This window comes from Salvelinus fontinalis, chromosome 8 (assembly GCF_029448725.1).
Source record: "Salvelinus fontinalis isolate EN_2023a chromosome 8, ASM2944872v1, whole genome shotgun sequence".
NCBI classification, from domain to species: Eukaryota; Metazoa; Chordata; class Actinopteri; order Salmoniformes; family Salmonidae; genus Salvelinus; species Salvelinus fontinalis.
In genome coordinates, this window is record NC_074672.1 from 1,263,781 (window position 1) to 1,277,755 (window position 13,975).

Here is a 13,975-nt window from a genome sequence, read left to right on the forward strand (position 1 = left end):
CCCCGATTTTTATTGGGGAGCCTTCCCCGGAAATGTCCCTGCTTTAGCAATCAGAAAGAAAAAAGTAACTCTGAAGTTAAATCGCAGCTGATATTTCAATAGTCAAACGGATTTACAGTGCATTTGGAAAGTATTCAGACCCTCTGACTTTTTCCAAATTTTTTTCCATTACAGCCTTATTCTAAAATGGATTTTTAAAAATCTCATCCTCATCTACACACAAGACCCCATAATGACAAAGCGAAAACAGGTTTTTAGAAATGTTTGCAAATGTATAAAAAATGTAAAACAAATAACTTATTTATATAAGTATTCAGACCATTTGCTATGATACTCGAAATTGAGCTGAGGTGCATCCTGTTTCCATTGATCATAATTGAGATGTTTCTACACCTGTGGTAATTTTAAATTGATTGGACATGATTTGGAAAGGCACATACCTATCTATATATGGTCCCACAGTTGACAGTGCAAAAAACGAAGCCATGAGGTTGAAGGAATTGTCCATAGAGCTCCGATTACAGGATTGTGTCGAGGCACAGATCTGGGGAAGGGTACCAAAAAAATTATGTAGCATTGAAGGTCCCCAAGAACACAGTGGCCTCCATCATTCTTAAATGGAAGAAGTTTGGAACCACCAAGGCTCTTCCTAGAGCTGGCCGCCTGGCCAACTGAGTAATTGAAGAAGTGCCTTGGTTAGGGAGGTGACCAAGAAGCCGATGGTCACTCTGACAGAGTTCCTCTTTGGAGATGGGAGAACCTTCCAAAAGGACAACCATCTCTGCAGCACTCCACCAATCAGGCCTATATGGTAGAGTGGCCAGACGGAAGCCACTCCTCAGTAAAGGCACATGACAGCCTGCTTGGACTCTCAGACCAAAAGAAACAAGATTATCTGGTCTGATGAAACCAAGCTAGAACTCTTTGGCCTGAATGCAAAGCGTCACGTCTGGAGGAAACCTGGCACCATCTCTACGGTAAAGCAGGGTGGTGGCAGCATCATGCTGTGGGGATGTTTTTCAGCGTCAGGGACTGGGATACTAGTCAGGATCAAGGGAAAGATGAAAGGAGAAAAGTACAGCGATCCTTGATGAAAACCTGCTCCAGAGCGCTCAGAACCTCAGACTGGGAAGTCGGTTCTACTGACTTCCAACAGGACAACGACCCTAAGCACACAGCAAAGACAACGAAGGAGTGGCTTCGGGACAAGTCTCTGAATGTCCTTGAGTGGCCCATCCAGTGCCCGGACTTGAACCCGATCGAACATCTCTGGAGAAACCTTAAAATAGCTGTGCAGCAACGCTCCCCATCCAACCCGACAGAGCTTGAGAGGATCTGCAGAGAAGAATGGGAGAAACTCCCCAAATACAGGTGTGCCAAGATTGTAGCATCATACCCAAGAAGACTTGAGGCTGTAATTGATGCCAAAGGTGCTTCCATAAAGTACTGCGTAAAGGCTCTGAATACTTAGTGGGGCAAAAAAGTATTTAGTCAGCCACCAATTGTGCAAGTTCTCCCACTTAAAAAGATGAGAGAGGCCTGTAATTTTCATCATAGGTACACTTCAACTATGACAGATAAAATGAGAATTTTTTTTCCAGAAAATCACATTGTAGGATTTTTTATGAATTTATTTGCAAATTATGGTGGAAAATAAGTATTTGGTCTATAACAAAAGTTTATCTCAATACTTTGTTATATACCCTTTGTTGGCAATGACAGAGGTCAAACGTTTTCTGTAAGTCTTCACAAGGTTCACACACTGTTGCTGGTATTTTGGCCCATTCCTCCATACAGATCTCCTCTAGAGCAGTGATGTTTTGGGGCTGTTGCTGGGCAACACGGACTTTCAACTCCCGCCAAAGATTTTCTATGTGTTTGAGATCTGGAGACTGACTAGGCCACTCCAGGACCTTGAAATGCTTCTTACGAAGCCACTCCTTCGTTGCCCGGGCGGTGTGTTTGGGATCATTGTCATGCTGAAAGACCCAGCCACGTTTCATCTTCAATGCCCTTGCTGATGGAAGGAGGTTTTCACTCAAAATCTCACGATACATGGCCCCATTCATTCTTTCCTTTACACGGATCAGTCGTCCTGGTCCCTTTGCAGAAAAACAGCCCCAAAGCATGATGTTTCCACCCCCATACCTCACAGTAGGTATGGTGTTCTTTGGATGCAACTCAGCATTCTTTGTACTCCAAACACGACGAGTTGAGTTTTTACCAAAAAGTTATATTTTGGTTTCATCTGACCATATGACATTCTCCCAATCTTCTTCTGGATCATCCAAATGCTCTCTAGCAAACTTCAGACGGGCCTGGACATGTACTGGCTTAAGCAGGGGGACACGTCTGACACTGCAGGATTTGAGTCCCTGGCGGCGTAGTGTGTTACTGATGGTAGGCTTTGTTACTTTGGTCCCAGCTCTCTGCAGGTCATTCACTAGGTCCCCCCGTGTGGTTCTGGGATTTTTGCTCACCGTTCTTGTGATAATTTTGACCCCGCGGGGTGAGATTTACATTTACATTTACATTTAAGTCATTTAGCAGACGCTCTTATCCAGAGCGACTTACAAATTGGAAAGTTCATACATATTCATCCTGGTCCCCCCGTGGGGAATGAACCCACAACCCTGGCGTTGCAAGCGCCATGCTCTACCAACTGAGCCACACGAGATCTTGCGTGGAGCCCCAGATCGAGGGAGATTATCAGTGATCTTGTATGTCTTCCATTTCCTAATAATTGCTCCCACAGTTGATTTCTTCAAACCAAGCTGCTTACCTATTGCAGATTCAGTCTTCCCAGCCTGGTGCAGGTCTACAATTTTGTTTCTGGTGTCCTTTGACAGCTCTTTGGTCTTGGCCATAGTGGAGTTTGGAGTGTGACTGTTTGAGGTTGTGGACAGGTGTCTTTTATACTGATAACAAGTTCAAACAGGTGCCATTAATACAGGTAACGAGTGGAGGACAGAGGAGCCTCTTAAAGAAGAAGTTACAGGTCTGTGAGAGCCAGAAATCTTGCTTGTTTGTAGGTGACCAAATACTTATTTTCCACCCTAATTTGCAAATAAATTCATAAAAAATCCTACAATGTGATTTTCTGGATTTTTTTTTCTCATTTTGTCTGTCATAGTTGAAGTGTACCTATGATGAAAATTACAGGCCTCTCTCATCTTTTTAAGTGGGAGAACTTGCACAATTGGTGGCTGACTAAATACTTTTTTGCCCCACTGTATGTAAATATGATATTTCAGTTATTAAAAAAAAAAAAAAAATCCTTTGTCATTATGGGGTATTGCTTGTAGATTGAGGTGAGGAAAAATATTTGAATCCATTTTAGAATAAGGCTCTATGTTGAAAAAGTCAAGGGGTCTGAATACTTTCATATTGCACTGTACATGTACAAATGTTGTCTATCCCTGTTCCAAACTCGTTTGAAGCTGCGATCCTTTTATGAGAACGTTTAATCTTTAATACATTGTAACCACAACATGAACCACTGCCAGAAACTGTTTCAGCATAGGTTACAAACTTGGGGGATTCGGAAATTATTAAATGTAGGCTAAGAAAAATGTGGAGGGGGAATCCATTTCTGTATAATAATTAATAACACTGTAACACTGAAAGGACAAAAGCAAAAATGTGTATTAGAATTTTCCCGCAGCCCAATTTTTTCCCCCCAGAATTTCATTTAAAAAATCTAGTCAACTTAGTCTGTGTGAAAGTTGCTCCAATTCTGTTTTTTCTTGACTTTAAAGAGATCAGAGATCACATATGCCACTCCGTGTGTAATTGCAATTTCTTGGAACCACTAAAAATGAGGCACCATGGATCTGTACAAGTCTTGAGCTGCTGCACGCACTTTATCAAGCGTTGTATCTTCCATAAATCTATGTAAAAATGGACGTGTGAGTGTCGGGGGGGGATAAATGACTCAGGAAACGCACTCCGATTGCCATCTGTCATCAGATGATGATCACCACCATAGGCTTGACAGGGCGCTCTTTAAGGAGCTGTTATAACTCTCTGTGGTCTCTCTGCGGGCACACACAGAATACCAACGGAACATGTATTATAGATCTGAGATCAGAATGCCAGCACACCCCTGCTGTAATTAAAAAAGTAACTTTTGTTTAATCAGCCCTTTTTCATTTCTGTTATCTGCTCATTTGCATACTTAACGATGGCTGATGGTGTCCTTGTGAGCAACTGCCACTGTAATTTACTGCTTAAGATTATTTTCTACTTCATAGCGAGTATCACTAAAACTATATTTACATGGTGATTGCATTGGCGGGTCAGTAGAACAACATTGTGACACGTTGTAGAATGATTGCTATATCTTTATGGCTTGCACAGTTTCCGACTTGAAAACACATTTGCGACAAAGCACCTAAGTTTCACTGCGTAATTTGAGACAATAATTAGAGTGAAGGGAGGTTTTCATGAAAATTCCTGCTGTAAGTGCTGTGACAATTTGTTTCCTGCACAACTAGACAGTACCTGCTACCCATATAATTACATATAAATATAGTTAAACTGTAGAGATACTTCAACAAGCTGTTTGCCCCATAATTTAGTTTGCCAGAGTCTGATCCACCTTAAATTAACCAATTGTTTTAAGTTCAGTCTTGCAGAGGATTTGGCCCATAGCCATGCTATGCACATTTCTGATTAGACTTTTCTCATGAATACAGACAGTCTTATATGGAATTGATGAAATCATCCAGCTGACTGGTCCGAGTAGCATGTCTATTTTGGGAACCCAATTACATTTATCTTCCAGAGTAGTCAAACTAGGCTTTTGTTGTCATATTACATGTTGTATAAGGTCATTCATTGGTGTTGGGCATTCATTGACAGTTTTCTTTGGCATCCTACAGAAATTACAAATCTAATTCAATTCTACTCTGCTTATTTCTGTAACACTTTCAGTCATTTGTGACAGCGAATGTTTCAAAAGCCAATGCTCAAAGTTTCAGTACATTCTGCATGGGATCAAGAGGACTTCATAGTATCATGGCATTATAGCACGACGACATCATAAAGAATCCCTCTTATGGGCCCTGTGTAGTGTGTAGAGTGTGGTTTTTGTAGCTGCCCATGAGTTTAATATGTGTCTAAGTATATAAAATGACATTTTATGACTATGGTCTGTTCTGTTTAACATGACTGTTCTATTTTATGGGCCTCGTGGTGGTGCTGGGACCTGCACTACAATGTAAGCATGTTCAGCAGCTCAGAAAAGAAAACCAAAGTATGTGGGTGTAAAGAGGGCAAGTCGACTCATGCCAGACAGACAGACGGGATGTGTTATTTTGTGTTCTGGGGGATGTTGGAAGAAAGGTGACTGAAACTGCTGTTTGATGAGTAACCTAACCCTCTCTTTTTTTTTTCTCTCCCTCCCCCAACATGTTCCTCTTTCACTCATGCTTTCTCTCTTGCTGAACGTCTTCTCTCTCTCCTGCCATCTTGCTCTGTCTCCTTCTCTCCCTCCCCTCTTTCTCTCTCCATCTCTCTCTCTTCAGGTTCCTTGACGGTGTCCATCACAGACATGCGTGCTCCAGTGGTGGGGGGCTCCGGTGGGGTCTATGCTCTGTGCTCGGCGCATCTGGCCAACGTCGTCATGGTAACTGCCGTCATTATTGCCTCCATTGTTACGCTTGACAACAGTATCAAGGGAGACAAAATGTCAGAGCCATCCCCTTGGAGAGAGCTCCTCCACACAACACCCTCCTGTTTTGTTATGTGTTTAGATAGACTGCTGTGCTTGCCGTCATCCTGAAGCTCTGCAGGTGTGAGTGGGATCTTCAATAGAACCGATGAGTTTTCCTAAGTGTTCCATGCCCTCGAGTGCAGATAGAGAGTGGGTACCTATCACAGGAGGTTGATGGCACCTTAATTGGGGAGCACGGGCTCGCAGTAATAGCTGGAGTGGAATGAGTGGAATGGTATCAACCACATGGTTTCCATGTATTTGATGCCATTCCGTTTGCGCCGTTTCAGCCATAATAATGCACTGTGCTTCCCATCAGCAGCCTCCTGTGGTCCCTATCAATATGATGAGATAAGGACTTTTTACAACTGACTAAGAAGTGCTTTTTTGGATAAGCGCCATTTAATATTCCAGAACCCCCATGATCACAGCTTGTCAGAAAGGCCCTCTGCAGTGGGTGCGTGCATAGACTATTGACTTGACTTGAATAGACCTTAGCTACTCTCCACTATTTTTCCAACAAAGGATGTTTTTATTCCACCCTTAAACTGTTATTCATTGTTTTCCTTTGTCAAGTATCCTTATTTCCTCTCTATTCAGAGCCAAATCCGATGCATATGGGAATATTAAAGTAAATCTGTTCCTCACTACTCTCTGGATGACTGGTCTGCCAAATGTCCCTGCAACAGAAAACATAAAATGTGTGATCACAGTGTTTGTGTGTGTGTGAAAGTCAGGATCAGTGGGTCTGAATGTGTGATGTCTCATCACATTCTGTCAGAGGACTCAAGGCTGTGTAAGAGATGATGAATCCCTCCTAAGTAGAGTAGGCCTTTACTACGGGCAAAAGACATGCCAACAAACTCAAAAGGCATCAACAGCCACAGAGCAAATTTAAACTTTGGTCCCTGTTCCCGGCAAACTAACCCACTGGTCACACACTGGTTGACTCATTATTACGTCTTGTACTCTTGATTTTTGTTGTTTTTTCTGATGTTTTCAAAATGTTTGGGTGAGTTTTGACTCGTTTGTGTCTCAGGGGGTGGAAGTCTTTTTACTCCAGTGGACCTCACCTGTCTGTCTGAAGGCTTGTATCATTGGTTATGTGGATGAGACGATTAAACTGAGGTTTTGACTCACTGCTGTCAAGGCCATCAAAATGATCTAGGTAATTTCCTGTTAAATCGTCCGAATGCCTCTTCGTTAAAGTTCAGACTGAACAAGAAATATGCACCTCCCCAGCATTTAGTTTTTATGTATGTTGCTCTTATATTTTATAGGAAACTTTTTTCATCTACTCATCCAAAGATAGTGAGAAAAACTTTCAATTTTATTCACCGCGTTGTGGATGTGTGCCCCATATGTAAAAAAATAAATAAAAATACTATAGTTAACTGGAGCTATTGCTATATTTATATACTATAGTGTTCACTGTAATGCTTTTGCGGACTGAACTATAGTATTCACTGTAGTGTTTTTGCGGACATGACTGTAGTATACTACAGAATTCACTGTAGAGTTTTTGCGGACAGGCAGTGCTTGACTTGGGCCAGAACTGTCCCGAGCGCCTTACCGGCATTCCAGCTCCACTATAAAGTACCCTATCACTGGCCCAGATTCACACACGGAGGCAAAAAACGTTGCTCAAAGCAGAATGAAGGCGGGATCTGCATTGACTAGCAATGGAGAGTGGGCATTCATTTCCTGATTCCGCTTTGTTCAAGTTTATTTGCCGCTAGTCTGTAAATCTGCGTGATCGTAGGCTGTTCGATTGAAAATGCACCAAAACGAATGTGCATAATGCACTGTTCAAAGTTGTGAAATGAGGGTTTGTAAGGTCATGGAAATTAGCTTCATAATTTTTGTTAATATAATTCATGAAGGCACACTTTGAAAGATTAACAATCACTTACAAATCAACATATCAGGCCTTATCAGGTTGACCTGTAGGTCTGTCTGTGTGTGTGTGTGTGTGTGCGTGCGTGCGTCCGTGCGAGGTGCCATTGCCAGAGGAGAGAGAATGCGACATTTCAGCAGCAGGTATTAAATACTGACAGACAACAGACTAACTAAATAGCTAAGTGGAAACAGGTTCTCTGGAGTGATGAATCACGCTTCACCATCTGCCAGTCCGACAGACGAATCTGGGTTTGGCAGATGCCGGGGGAATGCTACCTGCCCCAGTGCATAGTGCCAACTGTAAAGTTTGGTGGAGGAGGAATAATGGTCTGGGGCTGTTTTTCCTGGTTCAGGCTAGGCCCCTTAGTTCCAGTGAAGGGAAATCTTAACGCTACAGCATACAATTACATTCTAGATGATTCTGTGCTTCCAACTTTGTGGCAACAGTTTGGGAAAGGCCCTTTCCTGTTTCAGCACGACAATGCCCCAATGCACAAAGCGAGGTCCATACAGAAATGGTTTGTCGAGATCAGTGTGGAAGAACTTGACTGGTCTGCACAGAGCCCTGACCTCAACCCCATCGAACATCTTTGGGATTAATTGGAAGGCCTAATCGCCCAACATCAGTGCCCGATCTCACTAATGCTCTTGTGGCTGAATGGAAGCAAGTCCTCGCAGCAATTTTAATTTAATTAATTAATTAAAACTTTATTTAACTTGGCAAGTCAGTTAAGAACAAATTCTTATTTACAATGACAGCCTACACCGGCCAAACCCTAACCAGGACGACACTGGGCAAATTGTGCACTGCCCTATGGGACCCCCGATCACGGCCGGTTGTGATACAGCCCGGGATCGATCCAGGGTCTGTAGTGATGCCTCTTGCACTTAGACCGCTGCGCCACTCGGGAGCCTAAATGCAATGTTCCAACATCTATTGGAAAGCCTTCCCAGAAGGGTGGAGGCTGTTATAGCAGCAAAGGGGGGACCAACTGCATCAACTGCATATTAATGCCTATGATTTTGTAGTGAGATGTTAGACAAGAAGGTGTCCACATACTTTTGGCAATGTAGTGTACCTTGCTTTGAAGTAGTCAACCTTATTCATTTGATCCCTGATTCATTGAATGAGGGAATAATTTTACAAAGAAAACCAAATACTCTTATGTCGCAATATTTTATATCAACGGTGGCAACCACCCTCCAGGATGCTACTGGGTGTACAAGCTTTTGTTCAAGCCCTGGTCTAACCAAATTGTAGCCTAAACATCAGCTGCTCAACAGGACTTTGATAAGCAGTCTTGGGTGTTTCAGGGCTGGATCAAAAGCTAAGCCTGCACACCCAGGAGCTCTCCAGATGGAGGATTGACCACATGTTGACAACATGTGACTAACTGTGCAGTTCTACTTTGTGGGGGGTTAAGTGCCTTGATCAAGGGCACAGCGGCAGGAGATGGTAAGCCTACATGGGATCAGAAACAGCAGCCTTCTAGTGTCAATAATGCTACTTTTTCATGTAGGCTACATTCATGGAAAATGTGTATGAACCCTTAAGTGGATAATCAGATGTCTCTATAGCATAATGTAATTTGTGAATTTCGGTGAACGTAGTCTAATGGACTGACTTCTTTCATCCCAAGTCAAGCACTGCTGACATGACTGTAGTATACATTAGTATTTACTGTAGTGTTTTTTGCTGACATGACCGTAGTATATATAAACTATAGTATTCACTGTAATGTCTTTGTTGACTTTACTTTAGTATTCACTAGTATTTTGCGGACATGACTCTAGTACTCTGCAGTATTTACTGTAGTCTTTTTTCGGACTTGACTATTAGAAGAACAAACTGTATTAGGAAGCCAAGATCAATGATATGAGGAAAAAAACTTTGGAGTACTTTAAATGAAATTATGGGCAGAAAGACATTCAACTCCATCTTTCATTGAATCAGATGGCTTATTCATCACAAAACAATTTGATGTTGCCAACTATAGGGGCGGCAGGTGGCCTAGTGGTTAGAGTGTTGGACGTGTAACCAAAAGGTTGCAAGATTGAATCCCCGAGCTGACAAGGTAAAAGTCTGTCGTTCTGCCCCTGAACAAGGCAGTTAACCCACTGTTTAGGCAGAGTTGCAAAGAAAAAGACATATCTGAGACTGGCCAATAAAAAGAAAAGACTAAGATGGACAAAAGAACACAGACACTGGACAGAGGAACTCTGCCTAGAAGGCCAGCATCCCGGAGTCGCCTCTTCACTGTTGGCGTTGAGACTGGTGTTTTGCGGGTACTATTTAATGAAGCTGCCTGTTGAGGACTAGACACTCTTGCTCAGTTGTGCATCGGGGCCTCCTACTTCTCTTTCTATTCTGGTTAGTGCCAGTTTGCGCTGTTCTGTGAAGGGTTGTACGAGATCTTCAGTTTCTTGTCAATTTCTCACATGGAATAGCCTTCATTTTTCAGAACAAGAATAGACTGACGAGTTTCAGAAGAAAGTGCTTTGTTTCTGGACATTTTGAGCCTGTAATCAAACCCAAAAATGCTGATGTTCCAGATACTCAACTTGTCTAAAGAAGGCCAGTTTTATTGCTTCTTTAATCAGAAAAAGTTTTCAACTGTGCTAACATAATTGCAAAAGAGTTTTCTAATGATCAATTAGCCTTTTAAAATGATAAACTTGGATTAGCTAACACAACGTGCCATTGGAACACAGGAGTGATGGTTGCTGATAATGGGCCTCTGTACGCCTATGTAGATATTCCATCAAAAATCAGCCGTTTCCAGCTACAATAGTCATTTACAACATTAACAATGTCTACACTGTATTTCTGATCAATTTGATGTTATTTTAATGGACAAAAAATGTGCTTTTCTTTCAAAAACAAGGACATTTTTAAGAGACTCCAAACTTTTGAACGGTGGTGTATTTTTTGTTATGTGTCGGAACCCAGTAAGACTAGCTGTCGCCATTGGCGTCGGCTAATGGGGATCCTAATGTAACAGTCCTGACCTGTTTTATGTTGTTTTTTATGTGTTTATGGTCAGGGCATGTGTTTTGGGTGGGCAGTCTATGTTACCTGTTTCTATGTTGGTTTCGGTTTGCCTGGTATGGCTCTTGATTAGAGGCAGGTGGTTTGCATTTTCCTCTAATCAAGAGTCATATTTAGGTAGGGCATTATCACTGTGTGTTTGTGGGTGATTGTCTCCTGTGATGTCTTCGTTATGTTCGTTGTATTCACTTTTGGAGCTGTTTGGCTGTTCGTTATGTTTCGATGTCCGTTCCTGTTCGTGAGTTTACGTTTGTCTATGTAAGTTTATGTTCAGGTTGCGTCGACGTCGTTTTGTTATTTTGTAAATTTTGAAAGTGTTTTGTTTTGTTTTCGTGTTACCATCTTCATCGTTGTAAATAAATAAAGATGGCATATTTCCCTGAACCCGCATTTTGGTCAGAAGATCCTTCTCTCCTCACCTCATCTGAGGATGAGGAAAGCGTCAGCTATAACACCTAATAAATCAAATAATAAATCAAAAACACCTGCTGACTAGGGTTAGCTAAAATTCCCCAACTACCAGACTACGCCAGTTACTGTTTAATTAGGGGAACACCTCGACCAGAACATAAGACACACATGTTCGTAGCAGGCCACCTATTGAGTTGGGTCAACAGTTCTGAGCAATGCAACGGACCAGACAACACCTAAGCAAAAGTATAACATGTTTATTACAATTGTAACACCTAAACTTTAGACATGGGTTCTAGGCCCATTAAAGGGAAACAGTACAGAGGCAGATATAAAGAACAAGCTAAGTTTATTAAAGCTTGGAGGATTAGGTTTGCTTATTTGACAGATAACACACATTAACAAGAGTCCACCAAAATGACTTCTTAGATGTGTTACTTCCACTAGTATCCCCACAATCGAGGGATACTACAGTGTGTAGAATATGATTTTCCAGTATACTCCAAAAATCTATAGTAAGCACGATACGATCGAGGGATACTTCAGTGTGGAGTATAGGATTCTACAGTTTACTACAGAATTCTATAGTAGGTACTATAGAATTCTATAGTAAACTGTTGTATTTGTTGTGGGGGTGTGTGCGTGCATTATCATTAAATTATGTTTGTGTGCAATTCTCTAACTTAAATCATCCTGCGTTTGTGTATATGTCACTCATGTTTTTACGTTTGTGGTGTTCATCAGATTCCTCTCCCTGAGCGACAGGGCTCACACAAGTACAGTTACTGTGCGTTCCCGAGATATCTCCGACTCTAAAAGCTAGTGATGGAAGTTTGTTCGTGTATGAAAGTGGAATACAAGTCTTTCAAGGAGAGCGTATAGAAATAATATCGAACTGTCTTTACCTATAGTGTAAAAAAAAAAATACAAATATTGAGCGACAAGCTAAAGACAATAATAGGATGAAATGAGATGAGCATTGCTCGTAAGAATGAAGACGTCTAAAAACAGACACTTCTTTTCGGAGCGGACGGCGTCTTTTGACATATATTTGACATATTCAGCTTTCAGAATATTGTACCACAAGCACCCTATGATCCCCTTGTCTCTGTGGCGGTGCAGCTTCAATCAAATCCCTAAGCTTGGTATTGAGACGGTCAAAATGGAGGATGCACTTCTCTCCATCGAGAGCACAGTCATGTAAAACAAACCCTGCTTCAGTAAGGAAAACACTCATCACTTTTTTGTGATATTATTGCACTTTTATGAGGCCCTGCCGTCCCACAGGCATATCAATCATATGAGCAGTCATGTTTATAGGACTCCGCTTTATTGACTTTCTTTAGTATCTTTAATCTTGCAAGGCGCTCAGCTCTGCCTGCCTGGCTTCCTCTGCATGGAGAAAAACACCGCTGCTCCCTCCGGTTCTCCCAGGACCCAGAGGACATGAAGAGGGATGTGATTGGTGCAATTCTTCATCCTGTGGAATAAATACGTTATTGTGAGGCAAAAGGCTTTCGTTTTATCCCAGGAGGAACACATGTTTTTTCAATGGGCCGTTCTCATCCTCCGTTGAGGTATCTTAACCCTGATTAATAGATCGTTAGCGAGGTGAAACCACCAAATGGAGACCAGCCAGGTGTATAATTATTTCTCTGTCTAGTAGGCGTATCCTCATCCTGCCTGTATTGAAATGGATTTCTGATCGCTCTGTGGTCTACACACATCCCTCACAAAATACAGAGATGGTGGAGATACTGTGTAAGCTGTAAATATGCAGGTCTTTGGAACTGACTGTGTTTGACTTGCCTCTTTCGCTCTGTGTTGCAGAACTGGGCCGGCATGCGTTGTCCATACAAGCTCCTCCGCATGATTCTTGCGCTGGTGTGCAGTAAGTTTCATACTATATCTATATATCCATTCCATAGCCACACTGTATTCAGCCATTGGTGTTATGGTCATAGCAGCATCCAGACATAATTGGTGTGCGTATAACACCCCTTAACTTTAAGCCTTCCTCATGTCCACACAACTGCTGACAGTATAATTTAATTGCGAGGTAATTATGACTTGAGTGGGAGTTATTGGCCTCCTAAAATTCAGATATTGTTCTAGTGCAGTCGTTAATTGGGAGGAATGAGTGGTCCTCGGGTTGCATGTTGGTTATGTTGTATTTTGTTCAGATGATATTACTCATTGTCACGTTCCTGACCTGTTTTCCTTTGTTTTGTATTCATTTTAGTTGGTCAGGGCGTGAGTTGGGTGGGTTTGTCTATGTTTTGTATTTCTATGTGGGGTTTTGTGTTCGGCCTGGTATGATTCTCAATTAGAGACAGGTGTGTATTGTTTGTCTCTAATTGAGAGTCATACAAAGGCAGCCAGGGTTTCACTGGTGTTTTGTGGGTGTTTGTTCCTGTGTCCTCACAGGACAGTTGAAGGTTAGTCACGTTTGTTGTTTTGTAGTTTGTAGTGTCTTGTTTGCTGTTTGTTCATTAAAAGATGGCTTATTTCCCTCAATCCGCATCTTGGTCCTATCCATGCTCCTCCTCGTTTGAGGAGGAGAACAACATTGACTGCCTGTACAGAAACACCCACCACAACAGGACCAAGCGGATTGAGGAGAGAGAACAAGAACTAAAGCAATGGAGAGAAGAGGAATGGAGTTGGGAGCAAATTTTCAATGGAGAAGGACCCTGGGCTAAGGTTGGTGTGAATCGCCGCTCTCGGGAGGAGAGGAAGGCAGCCACAGCCCAGGAGCGCAGGTATGAGGGTACGCGGCTAGCACGGAAGCCCGAGAGGCTCACCCAAAAATTTCTTGGGGGGGGGCTAAAGGGGAGTGTGGCGAAGCCGGGTTGGATACCTGAGCCAACTCCCCGGGCTTGCCGTGGAGTAAGAGGGCG

At 42.3% G+C, this 13,975-nt stretch overlaps 1 protein-coding gene across 1 annotated transcript in view; it reads left to right on the forward strand.

Moving 5' to 3' along the window:
- Window positions 1-13,975, forward strand: part of LOC129860342 (rhomboid-related protein 1-like) — an 84,811-nt gene that overhangs the window by 61,939 nt on the left and 8,897 nt on the right. Inside the window, exons 6-7 of the mRNA XM_055930666.1 lie at window positions 5,529-5,629; window positions 12,906-12,966. Of these exons, the coding sequence (XP_055786641.1) occupies window positions 5,529-5,629; window positions 12,906-12,966 (162 nt within the window). The remainder of the gene's footprint in view (window positions 1-5,528; window positions 5,630-12,905; window positions 12,967-13,975) is intronic.